Source organism: Trachypithecus francoisi, unplaced genomic scaffold, assembly GCF_009764315.1.
Source record: "Trachypithecus francoisi isolate TF-2019V2 unplaced genomic scaffold, Tfra_2.0 Lachesis_group12, whole genome shotgun sequence".
Taxonomy (NCBI): Eukaryota; Metazoa; Chordata; class Mammalia; order Primates; family Cercopithecidae; genus Trachypithecus; species Trachypithecus francoisi.
The window spans coordinates 6,931,713-6,959,608 of record NW_022681457.1 but is presented as its reverse complement, the minus strand read 5'-3'; the positions used below and the strand labels follow the sequence as shown (position 1 = coordinate 6,959,608).

General features: G+C 45.6%; 3 protein-coding genes across 6 annotated transcripts in view; 2 read left to right on the top strand and 1 right to left on the bottom strand.

Moving 5' to 3' along the window:
- FPR2 (formyl peptide receptor 2) overlaps window positions 1–14,359 on the bottom strand; it is a 35,418-nt gene extending 21,059 nt beyond the window's left edge. Inside the window, exons 1-4 of one of the 4 annotated variants that reach the window (XR_004440504.1) lie at window positions 14,110–14,359; window positions 12,585–12,689; window positions 11,866–12,051; window positions 1,545–3,291 (exon numbers count right to left, since the gene is read on the bottom strand). Coding sequence is in view for 1 of the 4 variants with exons in the window: in XM_033224349.1 (XP_033080240.1) it covers window positions 2,228–3,291; window positions 14,110–14,134 (1,089 nt within the window). In the remaining 3 variants the exon portion in view is untranslated. Of the gene's footprint in view, window positions 1–1,477; window positions 3,292–11,865; window positions 12,052–12,584; window positions 12,690–14,109 lie in introns of those variants that run through there. The other 3 variants (XR_004440505.1, XR_004440503.1, XM_033224349.1) reach the window with 3 other exon arrangements.
- Window positions 14,360–14,447: 88 nt separating this feature from the next.
- Window positions 14,448–21,376, top strand: FPR1 (formyl peptide receptor 1). Its single transcript, XM_033224350.1, has 2 exons — window positions 14,448–14,573; window positions 20,143–21,376. Exon 2 carries the CDS (start codon window positions 20,154–20,156, stop codon window positions 21,210–21,212), a length of 1,059 nt encoding a protein of 352 aa, XP_033080241.1. The 5' UTR covers window positions 14,448–14,573; window positions 20,143–20,153; the 3' UTR covers window positions 21,213–21,376.
- HAS1 (hyaluronan synthase 1) overlaps window positions 14,496–27,896 on the top strand; it is a 36,158-nt gene continuing 22,757 nt past the window's right edge. Inside the window, exon 1 of the mRNA XM_033224347.1 lies at window positions 14,496–14,573. The gene's annotated coding sequence lies outside the window, so the exon portion shown is untranslated. The remainder of the gene's footprint in view (window positions 14,574–27,896) is intronic.

The following is a 27,896-nucleotide window of genomic DNA, read 5'->3' as shown; positions in this document are numbered from 1 at the left end:
GGGAGCTTATACCTTTGGGAACCCAACATTCTCTACACTCTTCTAACCAAACAGAAAAAGTGGTCTTGTTCTTCCTATGGGCACTATCCCCAGAGTTTTATTTTGGACTTCCAGATTCAAGCAAGTCTAGAAATGTTTATTGGTGGCGAATGTCCCATAAACACCAAGAATCCTCAGCTTCTGAAGACCCCAGTATTCAAGGGTGCAATGGGAACTGAGAATCCACAGTGACAACTTCCAGTGAAGAAAAGAAAAATGGGGAGGATGCAGCAGGCACTGTTTCACTGCAATTAACCAAGGCCAGTGGGAAGGAAAGTAAGACTCCTCTCTCCTGGCAGTGGAGGAAGGCTGTTAATTAGCCAATCCAGAAGCCCTAATTCTCCTGTCTCAAGGTCATACGCTGTGTGTGGTTCCTGGTTTTTCCTTCTTGCATCTTCTCCTTGTTCCTTATTTTCTTTGGCCACAATTTAGTTGGGCATTAAAGGGTATACTTTTCTTAGGAACTGGAAAGCATTTATAGGAGTCAAGAATGCAAATGAACTAAGTAAACTTCTCTGCTTTGGAAATGTTGGAAATGCAAATAACTTTAATGGGAACAGGAGGGAAAGGGAGAGGAAATGTGACTGAGTAAAAACAGTGGAGTGAGTGAGGACGCTGATAACAGGACTGCCTCATATTCGCGTAGAGTCGTGTCTTTTGCCAGCGCATCCAGAAGGTAAGTTCCGCACCGAAAGACCATTTCTGAGTGGTTATTTCCTGAAAGCAAAGTAAAGGGCTGAGTACCCTTGTGGGTTGATTTATTTCAAAACAAAGGCGTGAGGCAACAGTTAGCCACGGTACTTTCCTTAAAGCAGAAGCTCAAAACCAGAAATTCATAAAAAAGTAAACCATAGGAGAATTTCTAAATATTGTGTGCTTGAGGATGGGTGTTTACTGGACATGGTCTGGTTCATGTAATGAGGATTGGAGATAATTTTGATTTGATATGAAAAGCTCTCACTTGACACTTAGGTGATACTATTGTTTATTGATTTATTTATTCAATGAATATTTAATGAATGTCTATTACGTATCAGACAGTATTTTACACATAGAGGATGATGTTCAATCAGCAAACCATACAGACCAAAATCCCTGCCTTCAGAGAGCTTACATTTTCATTGCTTGAAAGAAACCATACCTCCAAAGGCTGTGCTCTAGGATAATAACAACAAGAAGAAGAACAAAAATCAGAAATTAATAAATAAATAAAAGAAAGCATTTCAAGTTTCATACTTTTTTTTTTCAGCCAAAGTCTCACTCTTGTCATCCAGGCTGGAGTGCAATGGCACGATCGTGGCTCACTGCAACCTCCACCTCCTGGGTTCAAGCAATTCTCCTGCCTCAGCCTCCCAAGTAGCTGGGATTACAGGTGTGTACCACCATGCCTGGCTAATTTCTGTATTTTAAGTAGAACCGGGGTTTTACCATGGTGGCCAGGCTGGTCTCGAACTCCTGAGCTCAGGTGATCCACCCGCCTCAGCCTCTCAAAGTGCTGGGATTACAGGCTTGAGCCACCGCGCCCGGCCGTCCATTTTTATATAAACATAAACACAGAAATTCTAACCAACTCTTGTGAGATATAAATATTTAAAGTATATCAGGACTAAGTGTGGTTTATTCCAGGAATTCAAGAGTAGTTTAACATTCAGAACTTAATGAACATTATTTATGATGATTTACATAAAAGAAGAAGAAGAATATGACCATCTTAATACATGTGGAAAATGCATTTGATAAAATGCAACGTCCATTCATGATGTAAGAAAAAGAAACAGAAAAGTCTTAGCAAACTAAAAACAGAAGAAAACTTCCATAGTGTGATTTTTAAAAATAGCTATAAAAATCCTACGGCAAACATTCTACTTTGTACCTTAAAGTCTTCCCCTTATTATGCGCTACCTCATGTAAGTCTTACAAATCCCCACCACTCTTTCTCTTCTCTTGTTTCCCACCTCCACTTACCCCTGGGTATAGGCAGAAGTCAAAAAAAACAAAAATAACACTAATATTATAGTAGCCTGACTGTCCATTTCTTAGTCCCAAATTGGGGACACAAAAGCATTTTTCCTGAATAAATACTTGAACTGCGCATCCTTGAATGCCTCAATATGACTCAATGATAGATCAAGCTGGAACTGGCATTAGGGTAGGATGAACAAAACTCAAAATAACCCTGACCCCATCCTCACATTGCCTGTAACTCAGTCTCTGCAAGAGATGAAGCAGAATTGGCAGCTGTGTCGTTGGTTGGGGCTGAGTCCTCAGACAGGGCCCTCTCCAGACTGGTGGGCAGGGAGTGGATTAGTCTCTCTCGGAAGTCCTGGCCCACAAAGACATAGAGCATGGGGTTGAGGCAGCTGTTGAAGAAGGCGAGGGAGGTCGTTGGGTTAACCAGGATATTAATGATTTTGTACTTGCCCTCGAACAACCTCTCTTTGAGCCAGACGGTCCTCAGAAGGGCAACCAGGTGAAAGGGGAACCAACAGATGTAGAAAGAAGCCACCACAGCAGTGAGGACCCGTAAGGGACGGCTGGATTTAATCATGCCCTTTTTGCAGATCTTGGCTGCAATAAGCCCATAGCAGATGGCAACAATGGACATCGGCATGCTAAAGCCAATGACAAACCGGATAATCCCTCTGGCTGTCAGCATGGTAATGGCTACCTTGTTCCACTCCTCAGGGGTGTCACCCCAGGATGTAAAGTTGGCAGTACAGTACGTGTCCCCATTTGGAATAGTTACTGTAGTCAAAAAGAGGAAAACTGGCAAGGTCAGGACTAGGGCAAGAATCCAAGGTCCGATGATCACCTTCATGGCCAGACTCACGGTGCGGTGGTTCTGGGCCCAGACTGGATGCAGGACACAAATGCAGTGGTCCAGTGCAATGAGACCAATCAAGAAGACACTTCCAAAGAGGTTGATGTTCACCACGATGTGAATTAACTTACACAGGAACCAGCCAAAAGGCCATTTTTCTCCCATGGCCATAGAGACAATGAGGAATGGTAACGTGGCCGTGAAAGAAAAGTCAGCCAGGGCCAGGATCAGGTAACAGATGGTGGTGACTGTGCGTGTCATCCGGAATCCAGCCACCCAGATCCCAAGCCCATTGCCCAGGACCCCGAGGACAAAGGTGACCCCAAGCACCACCAACGGGAGGATCTGCAGAACAGTGTAGCCAGCAGACTCATAGGACACTTCATGCTCATTCAGAGGAGTGGAGAAGTTGGTTTCCATCTTGCTCGCACCTGAAGCATTCCAACAATGGCCATTTCTCAGCTGTGGAACCATCTTACAGCATCTGTATTTATAGCTCACATCAACTTCCACTAAAGCTCCCACTCCTACCAGGAGACCCACTCTATCTACTAAGCCTTGTTGACAGTAGTGCTATGGAATTGGCATTCTCTTGGATGCTCCTTTGGGAAGGGATAGTCCTCCATATTCCCATCATTATCAACATGCACTTCACTTATCGGGCTGATCACTTCACCAAGAGGATTACAAGGCTCTGTCCACCAGCAAAAATACTGATCTTATGTTGTACGGACAATGGAAAATCGAGCATAGGCAGCCTCAGCATTGTGAGGAAGGCATAAGACTCAGAGTCAGAAGGTTCACATCGGTGTCTCCCATCACTCAATGCAAACATGCTGGCAAGCTCTGCAACCTCTTTCAGCCCCAGGTTCTTCCACTCTCCCAACTCCTGACCCTCGCAGATGTGAGAACCCTTGACCTATTGCTTGGCTAGTACTCAAGATAAAGTTGAAGAGTTTGGCTTGAGGTTATTGTTGAAGAGAATCTTGAGAAGTCACTGGTAATACGTAGTAGTATGCTATATCCTGAGGATTCTGCACTAGAGGAAGTCAGCAAAGAGAGTTCTATCTCTGCTTTCTACCCTCTGCTTTTTCCTGTCCCTGCTTGATGTGGAGCTCATCTCTGTTTGGAATGCAAATAATCAGTACCGATTTATATAGCTTTGATGTCTGTGGGATAAAGACTATGAGAATCATAAGTCATATTAATATTTGTAATAGAGACTATGCATTGTGTTAATTACTACATATGGGATCCAGTTTGGCTTACATAATAGCTGTGTAATATTCATTACTTCTTGTTTTCATTAGAAGAAATTAAAGCTCAGGGCAATTGTGAAATGTGTTGAAGGTCGCTTAGGTAGTAGACAATAGACTAAGGACTTCAGTTCAGCTTGGTCTGACTTCTAAACCCTTACTCTTGACAGATATTGCTGGTTGCCCACCCAGCAACTGTTCCCCATTCTTCTCTGCTCAAAAAACCACAATCGTGTGTTTAGTTACTCACCCTGAAGAGAAGGTGTCCTTTCTCCATGTTGGGAGTAAATCTTGACTAGTTTAATTAGCACTAACTAGAATTCCTTTTACTTTGCAAGGGATTGCTTTAGCAGTGGACATGTGACTGAATTGTGGACAATAACATTGTAAGAATATAACCTGCAGAGCTTCTCAGATCAAGTTTTTTTTTTTTCTTTTAAGAACAAAAATCCAAAACATGTAGTCCCTGCCTCTGGTCGGGGTCACATCTATAATTTTTGTATCCAATTCAACACAAAGTCCCATGCCACTTGAGCACATTTTCTTTTTTTTTTTTTTTTTTTCCCCTTGAAACAGAGTCTCACTCTGTGGCCTAGGCTGGAGTGCAGTGGCGCGATCTTGGCTCACCGCAAGCTCTGCCTCCCTGGTTCATGCCATTCTCCTGCCTCAGACTCCTGAGTAGCTGGGACTACAGGTGCCCACCACCATGCCTGGCTAACTTTTTGTACTTTTTTTTTCAGTAGAGACGGGGTTTCACCGTGTTAGCCAGGATGGTCTCGATCTCCTGACCTCGTGATCCGCCCGCCTCGGCCTCCCAAAGTGCTGGGATTACAGGCGTGAGCCACCACGCCCGGCCCACTTGAGCACATTTTCTTATGCTGTGGTCTGTGGACTTTATCAGAAACATCCAGGCTGCCTGTTAAAATTGTATTCATTATCCTTAGCAAACTAATGCAGGAACAGAAAACCAAATACCACATGTTCTCACTTATAAATGAGAGGTAAATGATGAGAACACATGGACGCAAAGAGGAAAACACTGGGGACTACTGGAAGGTGGAGAGTGGGAAGAGGGACAGGATCAGGAAAAATAAGTAGTGGGTATTAGGCTTAATACCTCAGTGATGAAATAATCTGTACAATAAACCACCAGGATATAAGTTTACCTATATAGCAAACCTGCACATACACACCTGAACTTACAATGAAAATGAAAAACAATTATATCCATAAATCTCACTCTAGAATCTGTTTGTGTAAAAGCCAGGATGATTTGTTATGGCCATGAGAATTTGAGAAGCATCTCACACTGGGCTATTTAGCATCTTTAAGAGAAATAGCAATTCCCTAGCACTTATTCATATCTAATGCTCATAACATTGTGAAACAGCCATCACATCCAAAGGAATTCGTGGCCTGGGGACTTCTGTAGTTTTTCAGCATCATGCCCAGCCAGTCAGTGGAGGCAGCAAGATATGGAAACCAAGATGAACAACTCCAGAACCACTGCCTTTGCATACTGAAGTCCTGCCTTTGAAAGGGGTTGCCCCGAGATTACTAGCATAGGGCTATGCCCCAGTCTGATAATTTTTAGCCTTCTTCCTTTCACTTATTTCCTTCTTTTCCTCCTGCTATTACCAGTGAGTTTCACTGAGGTCTTCTTCCACGGGACATTATTTAATGTAGCTCAGGATTTCTCAACCTTGGCACCACTGACATCTGGGTCTGGGTAATTCTTTGTTGTGGTGGACCGTTCTGGACACAGTAGGATGTTTAGCAGCACCCCTGGCCTCTATCCACAGATACCAGTAGCAACTCCTTCTCCAGAAATGACAATCAACAGGTTCCATAAACATTGTCAAAGGTCCCCTCAGAGGCAAAGTCACCCCCAATTGAGAGTCACTGTTATAAAGAATACTGGGCTCGGCCGGGTGCAGTGGCTCACGCCAGTAATCCCAACACTTTGGGAGGCCAAGGAAGGTGGATTGCCTGAGGTCGGGAGTTGCAGACCACCCTGGGCAATATGGTGAAGCCCCGTCTCTACTGAAAATACAAAAAATTAGCCGGGCCTGGTGGCTCGCGCCTGTAGTCCCAGCTACTTGGGAGGCTGAGGCAGGAGAATCGCTTGAACCCGGGAGGCGGAGGTTGCAGTGAGAGATGCCACTGCAATCCAGCCTGGGAGACAGAGCGAGACTCTGTCTTAAAAAAAAAAAAAAAAAATACTGGACTCTGGAGTCAGCTAGATCTCTCTTCTAATCTTATCTGTGATGTCTCCTCACTATGAGTTCGTAGTGATATCTCTTTAAGCCTCAGTTTTCTGCTCTGCAGAAGGAGGACAATTTTATGGTGAAGTCTAACTTTCGGGTGAAGATTAAGTGAGAATAGACATGGAAATCTTTTAGGCTAGACTGAGTACATCTATGACAAATGTGAACTCTTGGCCCTCACCAGGCTGTGTGCTGTGTCCTGGGGCTCAATCCATTATGAAGCTCAAGGTCAGGACAAGAACGATGCTCATAGCAGTAGTTGCTTCTACTTATGAACATTATCCACATGCCAAGAGCTTCTCCTTTAGCCCTAACGATGCCTCTCACAGGACCTGTGGATGGGCTGTGTTAATATGTGTAAGCACTGAGCACACCCTGAGACACGGTGAATATTAACTAATCTTAGTGATACTAGGTTGGTGCAAAAGTAACTGCGCCTTTTGCCATTGAAAATAATAGCAAAAACAGCAATTACTTTTGCAGCAGCCTAATAATTAGTATAACCATTGTACAGACAAGGAAGTTAAGATGGGCTTAGATGGGCTATGTTAATTGTTCAACGTTCCCGGGTAGAAAGAGGTAGAGCCAGAATTGGAGCTCAGCCAGATTGATTACAATAGAATTGTGCTGTTAACCCTTTTCCACCCCATAGTTCCTCAGCAGACTCAGATTTTCTCTATCCAACCTCCAAACATTCTACAAGGCACTTAGAAGACATGATCTATCCATAATCTCAAATTCATTTTAAAATGTTGATACAGGCTGGGCGTGGTGGCTCACAGCTGTAATCCTAGCACTTTGGGAGGCCAAGACAGGTGGATCACTTGAGGTCACGAGTTCGAAACCAGCCTGGCCAACATGGTGAAACCCTGTCTCTACTAAAAATATGAAAATTAGCTGTGCATGGTGGCGGGTGCCTGTAATCCCAGCTACTTGGGAGGCTGAGGCAGGAGAATCACTTGAGTCTGGGAGGTAGAGGTTGCAGTGAGCCCAGACTGTGCCACTGCCCTCCAGCCTGGGCAAAAGAGTGAGACTCTGTCTCAAAAAATCAAACAAACAAAAAATGTTGATACAACAAGGAAGGATGATTGTGCAATGATGGGTGGGGACAGATTAACAAGGCAAAAATTGCAAAGTTTTGGGTCCACCCTAGTTGTAATGTAAGGAGAAGAACTGCGAACCACAGATGATACCTGTACTGGTTATGAGGGCTGCTATTTGATGAGTCCTTAATATGTGCCAGTCACTATATATTTTATCATCTCTGATTACAACATTCTTGCTTTGGGACAAGTGCCGTCCTTGCATAATATGTAGGAAAGTACAGCTCAGAGAGGGGAAGTGACTTGTACGATTATTGAGGGTTGCAATTGAATTTATGACCATAGATGTCAAATGAAAACTCAGCAGTTCCTCATTAGGTTACTCTACTTCTCCAGCGCGCTTGCTATCTCACACCTTAATTATTTCAGTCCTGCTTTCTCCAAAAAATATCTTATTTACTGTGTTTTTCCCACTCCCAGCAGATGCCGTTGACTGACATTATAATGAGAAAATGGTAATAACTAGATGTGAAATTTTCAGCCTTTCCTCCCCTGACCCTCAGTCTACCTGCCCCTGTCACTGTGAATAAAGACGTCTTGTTCTTTCCAATAATTTCCCTCCTACATGGACCAGGGATGTCCTCTCACCTTCCCACAAACTTTCCCCCTGCATTTGTCCTTCCATTTTCTGCCAAAACCAAACCCTCAAGATTTTATTTCTACTAGATCATTCTCACTATGACATAAACGTTATCCTATCCCCTCCCTATAAAAAGAAACCATTCTTGGCTGGGCGCAGTGGCTCATGCCTGTAATCCCACCATTTAGAGAGGTTGAGGTGAGTGGATCACTTGAGGCCAGGAGTTTGAGACCAGACTGGCCAACATGGTGAAATCCCATCTCTACTAAAAATACAAAAATTAGCTGGGTGTGATGGCGCGCACTTGTAATCCCAGCTATTTGGGAGGCTGAGGCAGGAAGACCTCTTGAACCCTTGAAGGCGGAAGTTGCAGTGAGCTGAGATCGCACCACTGCACTCCAGCCTGGGCGACAGTGAGTTTGTCTCAAAAACAAACAAACAAATAAAACAAAACAAAAACAAAATAAAAACCACCCCAAAAAACAACTGTTGGGAGCAAGCCCCCCCAAAAACTGGCCATAAACAAAATCTCTACAGCACTACGGCATGTCCATAATGGCCCTAATGCCCAAGCTGGAAGGTTGTGGGTTTATGGGAATGAGGGCAAGGAACACCTGGTCCGCCCAGGGCGGAAAACCGTTTAAGGCATTCTTGAGCCACAAACAATTAGCATGAGCGAACTGTGTCTTAACGGGGCGTTCCTGTTGCAGTTAACTAGCCCAACCTATTCATTTAATTCGGCCCATCCCTTCGTTTCCCATAAGGGATACTTTTAGTTAATTTAGTATCTATAGAAACAATGCTAATGACTGGTTTGCTGTTAATAAATATGTGAGTACATCTCTGCTCGGGGCTCTCAGCTCTGAAGGCTGTGAGACCCCTGATTCCCAACTTCACGCCTCTATACTTCTGTGTGTGTGTCTTTAATTCCTCTAGCACTGCTGGGTTAGGATCTCCCCGACCAAGCTGGTCTCGGCAAACAGCCAAAAAGATCCTTGGACTATATTCCTCTCCGGTGTTAACCCTATTTCTCCGAAGAGAATTCTTTCTGTGAAAAGAATTTGCAGACAGATTTTGGAAAGAGTTGTCTATGTTTGCTCCCTTAGACTCCCTGCCTCACTTTTTCTCCTGAATCCAGTCTGTATTGACTCCAGCCCTTAGCACTGACTCGTGGTGCATTTTCCTGAGGATGCTTATGACCTCAAGGCTGCAAATGCAGTGGCTGCAAATCCATCTTGGTTCTTATCTCAATATCTTCGTAATATAGAACTCATTGGATCTCTTCCTTCTCCTTCAATCACGTTTTTCCTGTGCCATGAGATGATAAATGTACACACAACACACTTTCACTTGCCTTTAAATCTCAGTTGGCCATCTCTTTTCAGTCCCCTTTGCTAGTATTTTCTGCTCTAAGTTTGACTCTAAATTTAGGAGTATCCCGCAGCTTTTACTTGTTCCCCACCTCTCTTATCTCTATATAGCCTTTCTACAGGTGATATTATCCAGTTTCAGGGCTTAAAATATCATGCTGTCTTGTCATCTAAATTATCAGCCTTGCCCTCTCTCTGGTGCTCCAGTCTGATGTAACCTCTCTCCACAGGAGTCCCGTAGACACTCCAAACCTGACGTGGCTCAGCCAAACAGTTGATTGTCTCATCCTCCCAAACCTGCCACTCTTCCAATATTTTGTGTCTATTTGAGTTTAAACATTCAGTTGTTAAAGCTTCCAAACTAGAACTTATCTTTCATTTTCCTTTCTCTCACCACAATCCCATCCAAGTCCTATTAATTCTATCTGCAGAACCTGCTGAATGCACAGCCAGAGCCATCTCCATCTCCGCAACCCGCATCCATGGTCCTGTCAGGCAGGAATGTTTGCACCAGTTTTGCAAATAGCTTGTTCCTGGTCCTGCTTTTCCCTGCCCTACAATCCAATCTCCAGAAGGAAACCAAATGAGCTTTTTAAAAGTTCAGAAAGGACCAGGCACAGTGGCTCACTCCTGTAATCCCAGCACTTTGGGAGTCCGAGGCAGGCGGGTCACCGGAGGTCAGGAGTTCGAGAACAACCTGGCCAACATGAGGAAGCCCAATCTCTACTAAAAATACAAAATTAGCTGGGCATGGTGGCACATGCCTGTAATTCCAGCTGCTCGGGAGGCTGAGGCAGGAGAATCACTTGCACGAGGGAGGTGGAGATTGCAGTGAGCCCAGATCGCGCCATTGCACTCTAGCTTGGGCAACAAGAGCAAAACTCTGTCTCAAAAAAAAAAAAAAAAAAGGTCCAATAAGGGCCGGCACGGTGACATGCCTCCCAGAACTTTGGGAGGCCAAGGTGGGTGGATCACCTGAGGTCAGGAGTTCGAGACCAACCTGCCCAACATGATGAAACCCCAACGCGATGAAATCCCATCTCTAATAAAAATACAAAAATTAGCTGGGCGTGATGGTGGGAGCCTGTAATCCCAGCTACTCGGGAGGCTGAGGCAGGAGAATCGCTAGACCCTGAGAGGCAGAGTTTGCAGGGAGCCGAGACTGCGCTACTGCACTTCAGCCTGAACGACAGAGCAGACTGTCTCAAAAAAAAAAAAAAAAAGTCCAATAAAATGATGATGTTATTTTCAACACCTTCCAATGGCTTCCAAACTTCTAACTTATCCTTATCTTAAGTTCCCCCAAGCACCCCTGGACCTGCCCTGTGCATCCCTCAGATCTCATCTCTGCACTCTCATGGGACACACTGTGCTCCACCCACAGCAGGCTCTGATTCCTTGAACACATGACTCATTGTCATCTCAGGACTTCTGCCTTCTCTGTTCCTTCTGCCTACCATGCTCTTCCTCTTAAGCTTCTCACACCTGGCTCCTTCACGTGTTTATTTATTTATCTTTGAGGTAGAGTTTCACTCTTCTCACCCAGGCTGAAGTGCAATGGTGCAATCTCGGCTCACTGCAACCTCGGCCTCCTGGGTTCAAGCGATTCTCCTGCCTCAGCCTCCTGAGTAGCTGGGATTATAGGCTCCCACCACTATGCCCGGCTATTTTTTGTTGTTGTTGTTTTCCATATTTTTAGTAGAGACGGGCTAATGCAAGCCCTAAATGCTAGCCACACACATGACTTACAACTTTCTAGTAGCCATATTAAAAAAATAAAATCACTGGGGGAAATTAATTATAATAATATGTTTCATTTAACCCCACAAATAAAAAAATATCATTGGAACATGTAACCAAAATTAAAGTTATTAACGAGATAAGTTGTATTATTTTGATCATACTAGTGATTAAACTACACTAAGTATATTTCACACTTAAGCACATTTCAGATCAAGATAGAAACATAAGCATTCAAAAGCTGCCTGTGGCAAGTGGATACTCCATTAACAGCACTGCTCTAGAATTCAGGAGGTGTTTGTCAGAGAGCAGGAGTTCCAATGATAAATTTTAAATAGTCAGTCCCCAACTTACCAGCAGCTAAGCTCCTCTTCCTATGTGTTTCTTGGCTTCCTGTGGAGCAACACAGGCTCTAAGGGCTATTGCAGAAGCTATTGAATGATGGGGGAGGGACAATGGAGCTGGAACCAATCCCCTAACAGAAACTCAGGATTTCTTATAATTTTCAGAAGACACCTTGGATATGTTGTCAGCGGACTCTTCTTGGAAGCCTATGTGTCTGAATGTTTCTTCATCTCTAGCTTTCTGTGAGAGACTGGAATTAATGCTTCCAAATGTCAAGGGTCAAGGAATCTGAATGTCCAGCCCTTCCTTCTTCAGAGTTTCATGGAAATAAAAGAAACAATTACTGAAGTGAGAAGAGTTTCAGCCATGTATTAAAGCCCAAATATGATAGTTAAGTCAAACTCAATTCTCGACTTATGCAGTCCTTCTGGCATCAAATGGGTGGGTCTGTTCCATATCAAGCAATTCTCCAATTCTCTGGGGACACCACTGGGCATCTCCCAATTCAGTTCAGCTCTGATGCTGTCCACCTGGAGCTAGTGTCAGATTCCCACAAGTTAAAGGGTTTATTCTCCCAATACTGTCCTCACTTCAGACACCAATTCAAGTCCCAGGTGGCCACCTGTACTTCTGACTGGCTGGCTGTAAATCGGGGGTAGGGGGATGTTTATAACCCCTTCCTCTGTTTTGATAATTTGTTAGAATGGCTCACAGAATTTAAGAAGGCACATTACTGGCCGGGTGCTGTGGCTGTCACCTGTAATCCTAGCACTTTGGGAGGCCGAAGTGGGTGGATCACTTGAGGACAGGAGTTCAAAACCATCCTGGCCAACATGGTGAAACCCCACCTCTACTAAAAAAAAAAAAAAAATTAGCTGGGCATGGTGGTAGGCACCTGTAATCCCAACTACTTGGGAGGCTGAGCGCGGCAGAATCGCTTGAACCTGGGAGGCGGAGGTTACAGTGAGCCGAGATTGCGCCACTGAAATCCAGCCTGGGTGACAGAGTGAGACTCCGTCCAAAAAAAAAAAAGAAAAGAAAAGAAAAGAAGAAGGCACATTACCTACAGTTACTCATTTGCTCTCAATGGAGTTCACATATCAAGAAATAGGAGGTGGTAGGTATTGTATAGGTGCAGGTCTCTAAAGAGGTGCTTCCTTGCTGGGTGCTAGAGACATAGAGATCAATCAGACATGGGCTCTGCGGACCACCTGAATAGAGAGGTAAGAATGCAGTGCTTAGTTACAACAGGGTGGGGGTATGTAGTGACAGGCAGATGCGTGGCTCCTTGTGGGATCCCCTAAAAGGAACAATTAACTCAGATTCACAGATGTAGAGTCAATATCCAGAGGAGGGAACATCTAGGCTGAGTCTTAAAGACTCCGATAAAGGAGAAAACATAATGCATTCTAGTCAGAGGGGAGTAAAAGCACCCAGGAAAGGGGTCACAAAAAGCAGGTTACTTTTAGTTACCGGAGCATAGATGATGAGGGAGACAGCAATAAGCATTAAGTATGCACAGGGTGGCAGAGGCAATTTCTTGGATGGTCTTGAATGCTACAAAAAGAACTTGGAATTTCTCTTTAAGAACACGAAAAGCTTGTGAAAAGAGGAGAGTGACTAGTCAGATGTATGCTTCCAAAAAACATTGTTCTAGAGTCCTCCTGCAAAGGGATGGCTCTGAGAATGTTCCCAGCTGGAGGCAGAGATCTTAAAGGGTAAGAAGTTGCCAGAGATCAAGGTGAACTTGTCGAATAGTTGCCTGTGCTGGAGTAGTGTGCTAGAGAGGAGGGGTAGTTTAGGGAGCGATTTCCAGGCTTGGTAGACTGTGCTCGGAGACCAAATGGCTCTGGAGAATGAGGAAGCATGAAGGGTCTTTATGAACCCCACATTCATAATTCATGATTGCTGTATAACCACCCAAATTATAGCATGTAAAACAACCATTTCATCATGTTCATGGATTATGTGGGTTGGGAATTAGGATAAGGCACAGAGGAGATGCTTGTCTCTGCCACCCAAAACTCAAAAGTTTGGGGGTGACTAGAAGACTGGGTACTGAAGTCATCTGGAGCTCCTTCATTCACATGTCAGACGCCTGAGTTGGAATGACTCAAATGCTGAACTAGGCTGGGATTGCCCCAAGTGCCTGCAGGCAGCCTCTCCAGCATGGTGGTCTCAGGGGAATCAGAGTCCCTACACAATGGCTGTCTTCCTCCAGAACACGTGTCCCAGGAGAACTGGAAGATGCTTCCTAGCCTTTCTTGACCTAGCCTTGAAAGCTATGTGGAGTCATTTCTACCACATTCTTCAGTCAAAGGAGTCCCAACCCTACCCAGGTTCCAGGGCAGAGGAGATAGAATATGCCTGCCTTCCTCTTAGTGGAGGGAGTGTCCAAGAATATTGTGGCCATTTTCTTCAGAACCGTTGCACCAAGGTAACTGTGTGGATTTGGGGGCTGTCACTGAGATGAGAATCAATGAAAAGAGCTTCCACGAGATCAGAGAATTATGGGGTTAATCTTGATGGTGTGCATGGGTGTGGACGCGCTGTCCTGCCAACTGTCTCAACTTCCCTGCCTCCCTTACCTCTGTCTGTGTTTCCGGTCTCCATCCCTCACGATTTCTTCTCTGCCTTTCATTGCTTCCCTCTGATTCCTCTCACCACAGTACTTGCTCCTTTCTTTACCTTGACCCTTGGAGGGAGCAGGGGCCTGGACACCTGGATTTCTTGGCCCTTGATGTTGAGAGCATTGAACCTCTGCATTCCACAGGGACTGAGTTTGAGAAATACAGTCAGGTACATGAGTTTCTAAACAGACTCAGCCCACTGTCCTAATGCCATTAAAACAGACAGTATATTGATGTACTCTTGGGGTCATCAGAAGTTCTGATTTCCTATTTCCTCTTACCCAGCTGATTTCAGTTCCTTTACCCCTCCTCCTGTTCCTTGGTGTATGTTTTGCTGAGATCATTAGAGCCTGAGTCACTCTCCCCAGAAGACCCAGACCTAGAACTACCCAGAGCAAAACCACAGCTGGTGGACAGTCCGGGTAAGAAACAAATTCCGGGAGACTGGGTTGCTTGGCATAGACACACTTAATACACTGGTGAGCACAATAGACTCTTTGGTTGAAGAAGGATGTGGAGTTGAAGAATAATTTTTTAAAAGAGGTTCTAGACAGGCCAGGCATGGTGACTCATGCCTGTAATTCCAGCACTTTGGGAGGCCAAGACAGGTGGACAACTTGAGGTCAGGGGTTCAAGACCAGCCTGGCCAACATGTTGAAACCTTACCTCTATTAAAAATACAAAAATGAGCACAGTGTGGTGGTGGGCGTCTGTAATTCAAGCTACTTGGGAGGCTGAGGCAGGAGAATTGCTTGAATATGGGAGGCGGAGGTTGCAGTGAGCTCAGATGGCCCCACTGCACTCCAGCCTGGGTGACAGAGTGAGACTCCATCTCCAATAAATAAATAAACAAATAGGCTTTAGACTTTATTGGGGTCCTGATGGGAATAATGGAATATAGAGACAGTATGATGTTGCGGGGAGACAGGGGATAAGCGAAGGAGGGAAGTTCTTGAGTAAACGCGGGGATGAGTTTTGCGGGACCAGTAGAGGGTCGTTCTTGGATGGGAACAGTTGTTTTCTGGTCACTGAGGTGAAGGCAGAGAACAGTGATGCAGGAGCCGGCAGGAGGAGAATGTGGTGGAGGAAGAGGCAAGAGCATCAGCTTGAGGGCATGAGTCGGGGTGGGAAAGGATGTTTGGTTTGAAGCTTTCAGGAGAAAGCAAAAGAGCCCTAATGATTATGATGGGCCGTGGGGAAATGAGTGTGATACAGAAGCAGTCACCTTTCAGATCAGTGATGAGTCTCTACATGAAGACACTGGTTCTGCATGGTGCGTGGGATCCAGCGACAGAATACAGCCCTGCCCTCTCATGAATTTGCAGACATTGGCTGGTCATTTCTCATCAAGCTCCTAGTTTCCTCTTCTGTCACACAGTGATGGTGATGTGTAATCAATGCTATGCTTGTTGAGATCAGAGGCAAGAAAGTTGAGGATGTGGTACAATGATTGCCAAGTATAAAGTGGTTCATCCACGGCGGCCGCCATGGTCTGTATTCATTGCAAATCACAGGATTTCTCCCTTGAACCATAATTGGACAAAATTGCACAAGTTTTCCTCTCTGGTATGTTCTGGCTCATGATTGCAGACTCTTCCTCATTCATTGCAACAATCTTCTGAACTGGTTGCCTTAGAGATTCTTAAAGACAAACAGTCCTCAGGGTATTTTGGTGGTTGGATGGGTGGTAGGGGAGGGAGACATCTCTGAGTTATTTCTGAGATTGTAGAGTATCAAAGTTCATTAGAGACGTGAGCCAAATACGTAATTTCAAAGTGTCAAGTAGGCAGTTTAAAAAGATGGAGAGAAACAAGTGACCTTAATTGTAATAAAATATCTAACATAAACTTACATAGCCAAATTATTATCATTTTAACATGTAGTCAATATAAAAACTATTAATGAGATGGTCACAATATTTTTTTTTTTTTTTTTTTTTTTTTTTTTTTGAGACGGAGTCTCGCTCTGTCCCCCAGGCTGGAGTGCAGTGGCCGATCTCAGCTCACTGCAAGCTCCGCCTCCCGGGTTTACGCCATTCTCTCGCCTCAGCCTCCCGAGTAGCTGGGACTACAGGCACTCGCCACCTCGCCCGGCTAATTTTTGTATATTTTAGTAGAGACGGGGTTTCACCGTGTTAGCCAGGATGGTCTCGATCTCCTGACCTCGTGATCCGCCCGTCTCGGCCTCCCAAAGTGCTGGGATTACAGGCTTGAGCCACCGCGCCCGGCCCTTAAAATTCAAGATTTTTTTTTTTTTTTTTTTTTTTTTTTTTTTTTTTTTTCTTTTTTTTGAGACGGAGTCTCGCTCTGTCGCCCGGGCTGGAGTGCAGTGGCCGGATCTCAGCTCACTGCAAGCTCCGCCTCCCGGGTTCACGCCATTCTCCTGCCTCAGCCTCCCGAGTAGCTGGGACTACAGGCACCCGCCACCTCGCCCGGCTAGTTTTTTGTATTTTTTTAGTAGAGACGGGGTTTCACCGTGTTAGCCAGGATGGTCTCGATCTCCTGACCTCGTGATCCGCCCACCTCGGCCTCCCAAAGTACTGGGATTACAGGCTTGAGCCACCGCGCCCGGCCAATATTTTTTTCATACTAAGTCTTTGAAATCTGATGGGTATGTTATTCCTGCAGCCCATCTCCAACTGGACTAGCCACATTTCACATGCTTAAAAACCACATGTGGTGAGTGACTAGAGTATTAGACAGCTCTTCTGTGCTGGTAGCATGGCAGGACAGAGGCAGAAAGAGACTTTTGCTGGAATTTGACAGCCTGGGCTGTTGGGTGACTTTAAGGAATTAACTGAAATGCTCTAAGTCTCACTTTCCTCATCTGCAAAATGGGTACCATAAAGAAAGTCACCCTTATAGTAACACTTTTGAGGAAGGCTGTTGCAAGCATTAGAAGAGAAGATCAGGCCAGGCACAGTGGCTCACACCTGTAATCCTAGCACTTTGGGAGGCTGAGGCAGGTGGATTGCCTGAGTTCAGGAGTTCAAGACCAGCCTGGGCAACATGATGAAACCCCATGTCTACTAAAATACAATTAAAAAAAATTAGCCAAGCAGGTGGCGTGCACCTGTAATCCCAGCTACTCAGGAGGCTGAGACAGGAGAATCGCTTGAACCTGGGAGGCAGAGGTTGCAGTGAGATGAGATCATGCCACTGACTCCAGCCTGGGTGATAGAGAGAGACTCCATCTCAAAAAAAAAAAAAGAGAAGACCAGCTCTTGGCAAGAACCTGACATGCACTTTGCATACCTGATCTAATGAAATGTCATACCCAATACATATTTGGACTATCATTTCTATCACGGTCTTCTGCATCCCCAAGAGTGCTGAGCCCATCCAATGGATGGAGTAGCACCTCCCATCCATCTGGCCAAGGTAACCGCAGAGACAAGAGTGGAAACGGAGTCTGTTGTTCTGACTTCTTGTAGCACAGAATCCATTGGATATAATACTTGATTATCCATCGTTTATTATCATTCACGGATCCATTTGGCCTATCCTGGAAAACTAACCAAATACTATGCCTTGCCTCCCATGATGAGACAGGAAAGGGAGATTTCATGACCTTAAAGAGAGAGAGGGAGCAGAATTTGGAGTGGAGAAATTGCATATCTTTTTTTTTTTGAAATGGAGTCTCGCTGTGTCACCCAGGCTAGAGTTCAATGGCGCAATCTCTGCTCACTGCAACCTCCACCTCCCAGGTTCAAGTGATTCTCCTGCCTCAGCCTCCGGAGTAGCTGGGACTACAAGCGCCCGCCGCCATGCCTGGCTAATTTTTGTATTTTTAGTAGAGATGGGGCTTCACCATGTTGGCCAGGCTGGTCTCGAACTGCTGACCTCGTGATCTGCCTGCCTCGGCCTCCCAAAGTATTGGGATTACAGGAGTGAGCCACTGGGCCCGGCCAAGAAGTTGCATATCTTATAGTTCTTATGCAGAGTCATGGGTGAGAGAAAGCCTTAGTCCACGTTTGCGTGACACCAGGTCACTGTAGCTGTCACCCACTGATTTTCTGATATCATGCACTGTTATTTTTTCTTTATCAAATTGATGGTAAAATACACATAACAAAAAGTTAACCATTTTAGACTGGGCACAGTGGCTCACGCCTATAATCTCAGCACTTTGGCACGCCGAGGCGGGCAGATCACCTGAGGTCAAGGAGTTTGAGACCAGGCTGACCAACATGGTGAAACCCCAGCTCTACAAAAACATAAAAATTAACCAGGCATGGTGGCAAGTGCCTGTAATTCCAGATACTCAGGAGGCTGAGGCAGGAGAATCACTTAAACACAGGAGGCAGAGGTTGCAGTGAGCCAAGATTGCACCACTGCACTCCAGCCTAGGTGACAGAACGAGACCGCATCTCAAACAACAACAAAAATTTAATCATTTAAATGTACAATTCAATGGCATTAAGTACATTTACAGTGTGTTGCAACCATAACCATTATCTAGTTCCAGAACTTTTTTATCACACCAAACCAAAACTGCATAAGCATTAAGCAATAATTCCCCACTTCCTACTTTCCCTAGTCCCTGGAAATCACTAATCTGCATTCGGTCTCTGTGAGTTTGGCTACTCTGGATATTTCATGCAAGTGGATTCATACAATATGTGACTTGTGGTGTTTTCTTTCCTTCTCTCCTTCCTTCCTTCTTTCCTTCCTTTCTTTTTTCTTTCATTTTAGAGACAGGGTCTCGCTTTGTTGCCCAGGCTGGAGTGCAGTGGCTCAATCATAGCATACTGTTAACCTTGAATTCCTGAGCTCAAGTGAGCCTCCCATCTCACCCTCTTGAGTAGCTAGGACTACAGGTGTGTGCCACCATATCCAGCTAATTTAATTTAATTTAATTTTTTTTTTTGGTAGAGATAAGGATCTTGCTATGTGGCTCAGATTGATCATGAACTCCTGAGCTGGAACAATCCTCCTACCTCAGCTTCCCAAAGCTCTGGGATGACAGGCGTGAGCCACCACATCCAGCCCTCTTTTGTTTAGTGTCATGTTTTCAAGGTTCATCCACATTGTAGCGTATATCAGTGCTGCATTCTTTCTTATGGCTGAATAATATTCCATTGGATGGATAAACCACATTTTGTTTATCCATTCATCTACTGATGGACATCTGGGTTGTTTCTACCTTTTGGCTATAGTGAGGAGTGTCTCTATGAACATTTTTGTTTGAATACATGTTTTCTCTATACATCTTTGGCCCCATATTCTTCTCTTGGAGGTCAAGGATCCTATTTCCTTAGCCATTTAATCTCCCTGGTAGGGGCTTGCATGTTAGCAATTATGAGGATGTCTCATAAGATGCAATCTTGGCCACACACGGTGGCTCAGGTCTATAATCCCGGCACTTTAGGAGGCTGTGGCAGGTGGATCACCTGAGGTCAGCAGTTCAAGACCAGCCTGGCCAACATGGCAAAACACCACTTCTACTAAATATACAAAAATTAGCCGGGTGTGGGGTGGTGCACACCTGTAGTCCCAGCTACTCGGGACACTGAGGCAGGAGAATCGCTTGAACCCAGGAGGCAGAGGTTGCAATGAGAGATCATGCCACTGCACTCCAGCCTGGGTGACAGAGTAATATTCCGTCACCAAAAAAAAAGAAAAAGAAAAAGAAAAAGAAAGAAAGAGAGAGAGAAAGAAAGGAAGGAAGGAAGGAAGGAAGGAAGAAGGAAGGAAGGAAGAAGGAAGGAAGGAAGGAAGGAAGGAAGGAAGGAAGGAAGGAAGGAAGAAAGAAAAAGAAAGAAAGAAAGAAAAAGATGTAATCTTGCCTAACAGGTACAATAAAAGATTGCCAATGTATAGATGTGGACATGTGTAAGGGACAGTGGTGAGGATGTTCCAGCTGTTGTGGGAGCTCTAGGGGAAGGTGAAAAAGCTATCAGTGGGAAAACTGGCAGGGGCAGAAACGAGGGGGTGGGGAAATGGTGAGGAGGTTCATAACTGAGGAATGACCATGACTGCACTATTTCAGGAGTGGACAAAATGGAGACAAATTCCTCTCACCCCATGAACATCTCTGGAGGGCCACCTGCTGTACCTGCTGGCTATCTCTTCCTGGATATCTTCACTTATCTGGTATTTGCAGTCACCTTTGTCCTCGGGGTCCTGGGCAACGGGCTTGTGATCTGGGTGGCTGGATTCCGGATGACACACACAGTCACCACCATCAGTTACCTGAACCTGGCTGTGGCTGACTTCTGTTTCACCTCCACTTTGCCATTCTTAGTGGTCAGGAAGGTCATGAGAGGACATTGGCCTTTCGGTTGGTTCCTGTGCAAATTCATCTTTAGCATAGTGGATATCAACTTGTTTGGAAGTGTCTTCCTGATCGCCCTCATTGCTCTGGACCGCTGTATTTGTGTCCTGCATCCAGTCTGGACCCAGAACCACCGCACCGTGAGCCTGGCCAAGAAGGTGATCATCGGACCCTGGATGATGGCTCTGCTCCTCACATTGCCAGTTATCATTCGTGTGACTACAGTGCCTAGTAAACTCAGGCCAGGGGCAGTAGACTGCACTTTTGACTTTTCACCCTGGACCAACGACCCTGTAGAGAAGATGAAGGTGACCATTGTCATGTTGACGGTGAGAGGCATCATCCGGTTCGTCATTGGCTTCAGCGTGCCCATGACCATCGTCGTCGTCAGTTATGGGCTTATTGCCACCAAGATCCACAAGCAAGGCTTAATGAAGTCCAGTCGTCCCTTGCGGGTCCTCTCCTTTGTCGTAGCTGCGTTTTTTCTCTGCTGGTTCCCATATCAGGTGGTGGCCTTCATAGCCACAGTCAGACTCCATAACATATCACAAGGCCTGTCCAAAGAACTTAGAATTGCAGTGGATGTGACAAGTGCCCTGGCCTTCCTCAACAGCTGCCTCAACCCGATGCTCTATGTCTTCATGGGCCAGGACTTCCGGGAGAGGCTGATCCAGTCCCTGCCCACCTGTCTGGAGAGGGCCCTAACCGAGGACTCAGCCCAAACCAGTGACGCAGCTACCAATTCTACTTTACCTTCTGCAGAGGTGGAGTTACAGGCGAAGTGAGGAGGGAGCTGGGGGACACTTTCGAGCTCCCAGCTCCAGCTTTGTCTCACCTTGGGTTAGGCTGAGCCACAGGCATTTCCTGCTTATTTTAGGGTTACCCACTCATCAGAAAAAAAAGCCTTTATGTCCCCTGATTTCGGGAGCATAAACAGATATGAGTTTATTATTGACTTCTTTTTTGATTTTGGACCTCAGCCTCGGGTGGTCAGGATGGGAAATGGTGGGAAGAAGCTGTCATCTGCATCCTAGTTTGCCTGAAATGAACCCAAATATACCCATTATGATTAGTCCTGAATTATGAGTAGTGAATGATACCCTCATTCTGGCATAATGATGAGAAGTGTCCACTTCCATTCTGAAAAGTGCCCTGCTATGAAAAATAAATTATGTAGTCATCCTAGGTAAATGAAGGAGAAGGGAGAAGTGTGAAAGAGTATGGCTAAAATCAGGCAAGATACACAAGAAAATACTTTATATATGCCAAGTCCGGTGGCTCACGCCTGTAATCCCAGCACTTTGGGAGGCCGAGGCAGGCAGATCACCAGAGGTCAGGAGTTTGAGAACAGCCTGGCCAACATGGTGAAACCCTGTCTCTACTAAAAATACAAAAATTAGCTGGATGTAGTGGCAGGCTCCTGTAATCCCAGCTATTCAGGAGACTGAGGCAGGAAAATCACTTGAACCCGGAAGGCAGAGGCTGTAGTGAGCCAAGAAAACACCACAGCACTCCAGCCTGGGTGACAGAGTGAGACTCCGGCTCAAAAAAAAAAAAAAAAAAAAAAAAAGATACTTTATATAAAGTCCTCAGCCTTTATTGGTCAACAACTCAGTAAAAATATAAAGTTATGGAGATGTCAGTTGAAGACCCCTCATCCCCTTGAGGTCTACCTGATTGCCCAATCTTTTACATCATAAATTTTGGGAAACAGATTGTCCTCCCCACAAGGGAGGGCCCCCAGAGCCTGTGTTTTCACTTGTGGCTCTAAGTCTTGCTTCAACTGAGTTAGTCCAATTCACACAATGTCTAGTGGTTGCTGCCCTGAATGAAATTAACCCAGAGAGGAACTCAGACATTTCCCTCAATTTCCTGAAAAGCTACCTGCACAAGGTATTTAAATATGAAGCACGCTTTACAGAAAGAAGCCTGGCAATGTGAGAGTAGGCAACTGGCCAGCAACAGACAAACATGAAAGCTTTCCGTTGAACTTAAGACATCCTTTTAAAAGTCCACCCTCCCTCCTATCTCCTCACCTTCAGATTTCTGCTTTTTTTTTTTTTTTTTTTTTAAAAAAAAAAAACGCAGAGAAATTTAGCCATCCTACCCTTGACTCTGACCCTATCCCTCAGGTCTCCTTTCCCAACTCAAGTCATTTATCAATAATAGCATCCTCCTTAAGAAGATTTCTGGTGCCAGATCTTTTTTTTTGAGACAGAGTCTCACTCTGTCACCCAGGCTGGAGTGCAGTGGCACGATCTCAGCTCACTGCAACCTCTGCCTCCCGGGTTCAAGTGATTCTCCTGCCTCAGCCTCCAGGGTAGCTGGAACTACAGGCACACACCACCACGCCCAGCTAATTTTTTTGTATTTTTAGTAGAGACGGGGTTTTGCCATATTGGCCAGGCTGGTTTTGAACTCCTGACCTTGTGATCCGCCCGCCTCGGCCTCCCAAAGTGCTGGGACTATAGGTGTGAGCCACAGCACCCCATCAAGAAGATTTCTGTTGCCAGCTCTTGAAGCAATCATTTAATTACCATTACAGACATCATCATTTTATTTTATTTTGAGACAGAGTTTCACTCTTGTTGCCCAGGTTAGAGTGCAATGCCATGATCTCGGCTCCCTGCAACCTCTACCTACAGGGTTCAAGCGATTCGCCTGCCTCAGCCTCCAGAGTAGCTGAGATTACAGGCATGCATCACACCCGACTCATTTTGTATTTTTAGTAGAGACAGTGTTTCTCCATGTTGGTCAGGCTGGTCTCAAACTCCCTACCTCAGATGATCTGCCCGCCTCAGCCTCCCAGAGTGTTGGGATTACAGGCATGAGCCACCGCGCCCAGCCATCATTTTATTATAAACAAGAAACAGAAGAGAAAAGGAGAGAGAATGAATGGAAAGAAGAGAGATGAAGGAGTGGCCTGCAGCATCCAAAGTTAACCTACAGCAGAACCTGTCTTTGGGTGAGGAGCTGGGTGATGAGGGCTGATTTCGTTTCAGTGCGAGGAGAGATTCCTGAGTGTTGATGACATGATGTGGTCCTTGGGAATCTAGCTCATCGCTGGACTCCCATGATGGTTTATTCTGCACACCCCCCATGAAGCTCAGCAAGCCTTACTCATCAGCATCCAGTGCATTTATTTAATCTATGCCACCGACCCCAGAGCTTCTGGAGGGCATTGTGTTATCCTTGCCTTCCCCCTGCATACAAAAGGCTTCAATAAAGGATGGTTTAACTACACTTTTTGCTTCTGTACCTCTTTTATAATTAACCAGGATACTTGCAAATCCAGGAACCCCTTAGGTCACCAACTCCAGGAAGTCAGCGAGTTCTTCCTATGTTGACACATGGAGAAACTGAGGCCCAGAAGGACGGTGCAGTAAAATAGGACCCTGCTACAAAGTTAGAGGGCACCGCCTTTGTATGAGACCACCCTCGCTTCTGACACCAACTGCAAATTTGCAGAATCTCCAGAACACCCTCCGGCTGGATCATTTGCTAGAAAGAGTCCCAGAGAGAGAACGGAGCAGAGGATTTGAAGAGAGAAGAAGTGAGAGATGATGAAGCCCCAGATCGCAAGGGTTGGGGGGAGAGAAGCTACCAGATAATGTTCTGGTTCCTCTAAGGTCTAGACACACTGTCTGCAGTTGGCTTCCTTTAAATTCCCTTGTGTTCTTCCAGCAAGCAGGTTTAACTGAAGCCAGTTTGACTGAGTTTCTACAACTCACAACTCAACCATCCATTCCTAAGCTACCTATAATAATCATCAGGATGAATCAACCACAGGGTGGTTCCTGTGACTGAGGCTGAGCAAGAGAATGGGGAGAGACATGGCTTGCGGGGGATGGGTATGACTCTTCAGGTCACTTACTGGGGGAGCTCCTGGTCTTGCATGAACCAGCAAACAGAGAAGAGGCAATGGCCTATGATGTGGTCAAAGAACAAGAATAAATGATAGCCCCTGTTGGCTCCCAAATCCTAACAATATCCAGCTCACCCTGAATGGTGCCTCTATGGGGGAAAAATCCCTCTTGTAGAATTTAGACATGAGGAATAGAGACCATCCTAACAAGTTGCCTGGGCAACAGAGCGAGACTCCAGCCCCCCAAAAATAAAAACTAACAAATAAAATAAAAACTGGTACTGGATTTTGCAAGAAATAGCAAGTCACCCTGAAGTTATAATTGTGTGGTATTTACAATAAAGAGAATTTTAGATTATATTATTATTCTTTGTAAAGTGTGTGGTACATATCCTTTATAATCAGTACAATTACAAAATTTATTGTAAACATATATGTTTATACACAGACATACATTTTTCCCCTTGGAGAGCCAGTTGTTAAACATTTACCGGCACATCACAGTGTAGTCGTGTTCAGATCCCAGCTGTCACTATTTGTGTGACCTCAGACAAGTCATTTCCCTCTTTGAATCTCAATTTTCTCTTCTTTAACATGGGAGCAGTAATAGCTACCTGAGGGAATCTTTTGGTTGGAGCTCATGTAGATGAGACAGGAAGCACAGAGCTGAGCATCTGTATCATGGCTGGCCAGGCACAGTGGCTCACGCCTGTAATCCCAACACTTCGGGCCAAAGCAGGCGGATCACTTGAGCCCAGGAGTTCCAGACCAGCCTGGGCAACATGGTGAAGTCGTGTCTCTACAGAAATAAAAAAAATAAAAAACACAAAAATCAGTCAGGATTGGTGGCGCACACTTGTAGTCCCAGCTACTCAGGAGGCTGAGGCAGGAGGATCAAGGCTGGGCCTGGGAGGTCGAGGCTGCAGTAAGTCATGATCGTGCCAATGAACTCTAGCCTGGGCAGTAAGAGCAATACCCTGTCTCAAAGTAAAATAAAATAAAAACATATACATCATGGCCACCATCAACATTATGACCATTTCCACCTGCTGGAGACAGGGTTGTTTTCTCTGTCCTCTGCAACCACAGTGACGTGACACTTCTTGTATGACCCACCCTCTCCCATCCTCATAGTCTTTTTTCCCCCTTGCACCTCCTTTTGTTAAGCAACAGAGGTAGGGGGGTCATTTAGTAGGCATTACTCTGAAATCCCTGCACCTGGGGCTAGGGGAGAGGAACTGCTCCCCTAGTGATCCGCTCGATCATATGTACCTTACAAGAGCATGCATGAACCTCTCCAGCGCACAGAGGGGGCGCTTGTTCATCCTACGCTCCACATGTGCCCTGCACTGGGCTGGCTTGTTAGTTTGTTAGGGTGCTGCAACTCATGACCACAAACCAAGTGACTTCAAACCACAGAAATGGATTGTCTCACAGTACGGGAGGCCAGAAGTCTGAAATTAAAGCATCGGCAGGGTTGGCTCCTTTTGGAGGCTCTGGGGGAGAATCCCTTCCACGCCTCTCTCCTAGCTCCCGGTGGCAGCTGCCACCCTTAACATTCCTTGGTGTTAAGGATGTAATTTTGTCCTCCCCACAGCCTCCATTCCTGCATTGAAGTCCTAACCCTCAGCCCCTCAGAACATGTCCTTATTTGGATACTGGATCATGGCAGATGTAATTATTTAAGTTAAGATGAGGTCATACTGGTCTAGGGTGGACCCATAGTCCAACATGACTGGTGTCGTTACGAAAAAGGGAAATTTGCACGCAGACGCACATTGTCAGTGTCAGGCACCAGAAGTAGTCAAGCACAGTGGCTCATGCTTGTAATCTCAGCACTTTAGGAGGCTGAGGTAGGAGGATTGCTTGAGCCCAGGAGTTTGAGGCCAACCTGGGCAACATAGCAAGATCCCATCCTTACAAAATATTAAAAAGTGAGCAGGGTGTGGTGGTGCACACCTATGGTCCCAGCTACTTGGGAGGCTGAGGCAGGAGGATCACTTGAGCCCAGGAGTTCCAGGTTGTGGTGAGCTATGATCACACCACTGTACTCCAGCCTGGGTGACAGACCAACACACCGTCTAAAAAATAAAACTAGGCCAGGCACTGTGGCTCACGCCTGTACTCCCAGCACTTTGGGAGGCCGAGACAGGCAGATCAACAGAGGTCAGGAGTTCGAGACCAGCCTGGTCAACATGGAGAAACCCCGTCTCTACTAAAAATACAAAAATTAGCTGGGTGTGGTGGTGTGTGCCTGTAATCTCAGCTACTCAGGAGGCTGAGACAGGAAAATGGCTTGAATCCGGGAGGTGGAGGTTACAGTGAACTGAGATTTAGCCACTGTACTCCATCCTGGGAGACAGAGCGAGACTTCTTCTCAAAAATAAATAAATAAATAAAAATAAAAATTCAAAACAAGCTAACCAGGTGAGGTGTCTCCCACCTATAGTCCCAGCTACTTGGGAGGCTGAGGCAGGAGGATTGCTCGAGCCCAGCAGTTCAAGGCTAGCCTGGCAATGTAATGAGACCTCATCTCTACCACACAAAAAAAATGTTAATTAGCTGAGCATGGTGGCCAGCTATTTGGGAGACTGAGATGGGAGGTCGGCTAACGCCTGAGAGGCAGAAGTTGCAAAGAGTTGATTGTGAGTGGGTCAGTTCACTGGCTCAGAGGCTAGTGGGCGGTGAGCTGACTGTACTCCATCTTGGGCAGCACAGAAAGAACCTGTCTCAAAGAAAGAAAAAAAAAAAGCACCAGAATCTAGGCAAGAGGCATAGAATAGATTCTGCCTCACAACTCTCAGAAGAAACCACGCCTGCTGGAACATCTTGATTCTGGACTTCTAGCTGGCAACACTTTGAGAGAGTAAATTTCTGTTGTTTAATCTGAGTTTGTGTCACAGCCGGCCCTTTATTTATTTATTTATTTATTTATTTTTGAGACTGAGTCTGGCTCTGCCACCCAGGCTGGAGTGCAATGGCCGGATCTCAGCTCACTGCAAGCTCCGCCTCCTGGGTTTACACCATTCTCCTGCCTCAGCCTCCCAAGTAGCTGGGACTACAGGCGCCCTCCCAAGTAGCTGGGACTACAGGCGCCCGCCACGTCGCCCGGCTAGTTTTTTTGTATTTTTTTTTTAGTAGAGACGGGGTTTCACCGTGTTAGCCAGGATGGTCTCGATCTCCTGACCTCGTGATCCGCCCGTCTCGGCCTCTGAAAGTGCTGGGATTACAGGCTTGAGCCACCGCGCCCGGCCCAGCCGGACCTTTATACTTGTGGTTTCTACATGTAAGGATTCAACCAATCACGAATAGAAAATACTTGAAAAAAGTAATTAAAAAACAATACAAATTAAAAAAAAAAAAACTGCCTCTCATTTACTTTGTATTAGGTATCATAAGTAAGCTAGAGATGGTTTAAAGTATATGGGAGCACTTTGGGAGGCCGAGGCAGGCAGATCACTTGAGGTCAGGAGTTTGAGACCAGCCTGGCCAACATGGCAAAATCCCGTCTCTACTAAAAACACAAAAAATAACCGGGCATGGTGGCGGGTGCCTGTAATCCCAGCTTCTCAGGACACTGAGGCAGGAGAATCGCTTGAACCCG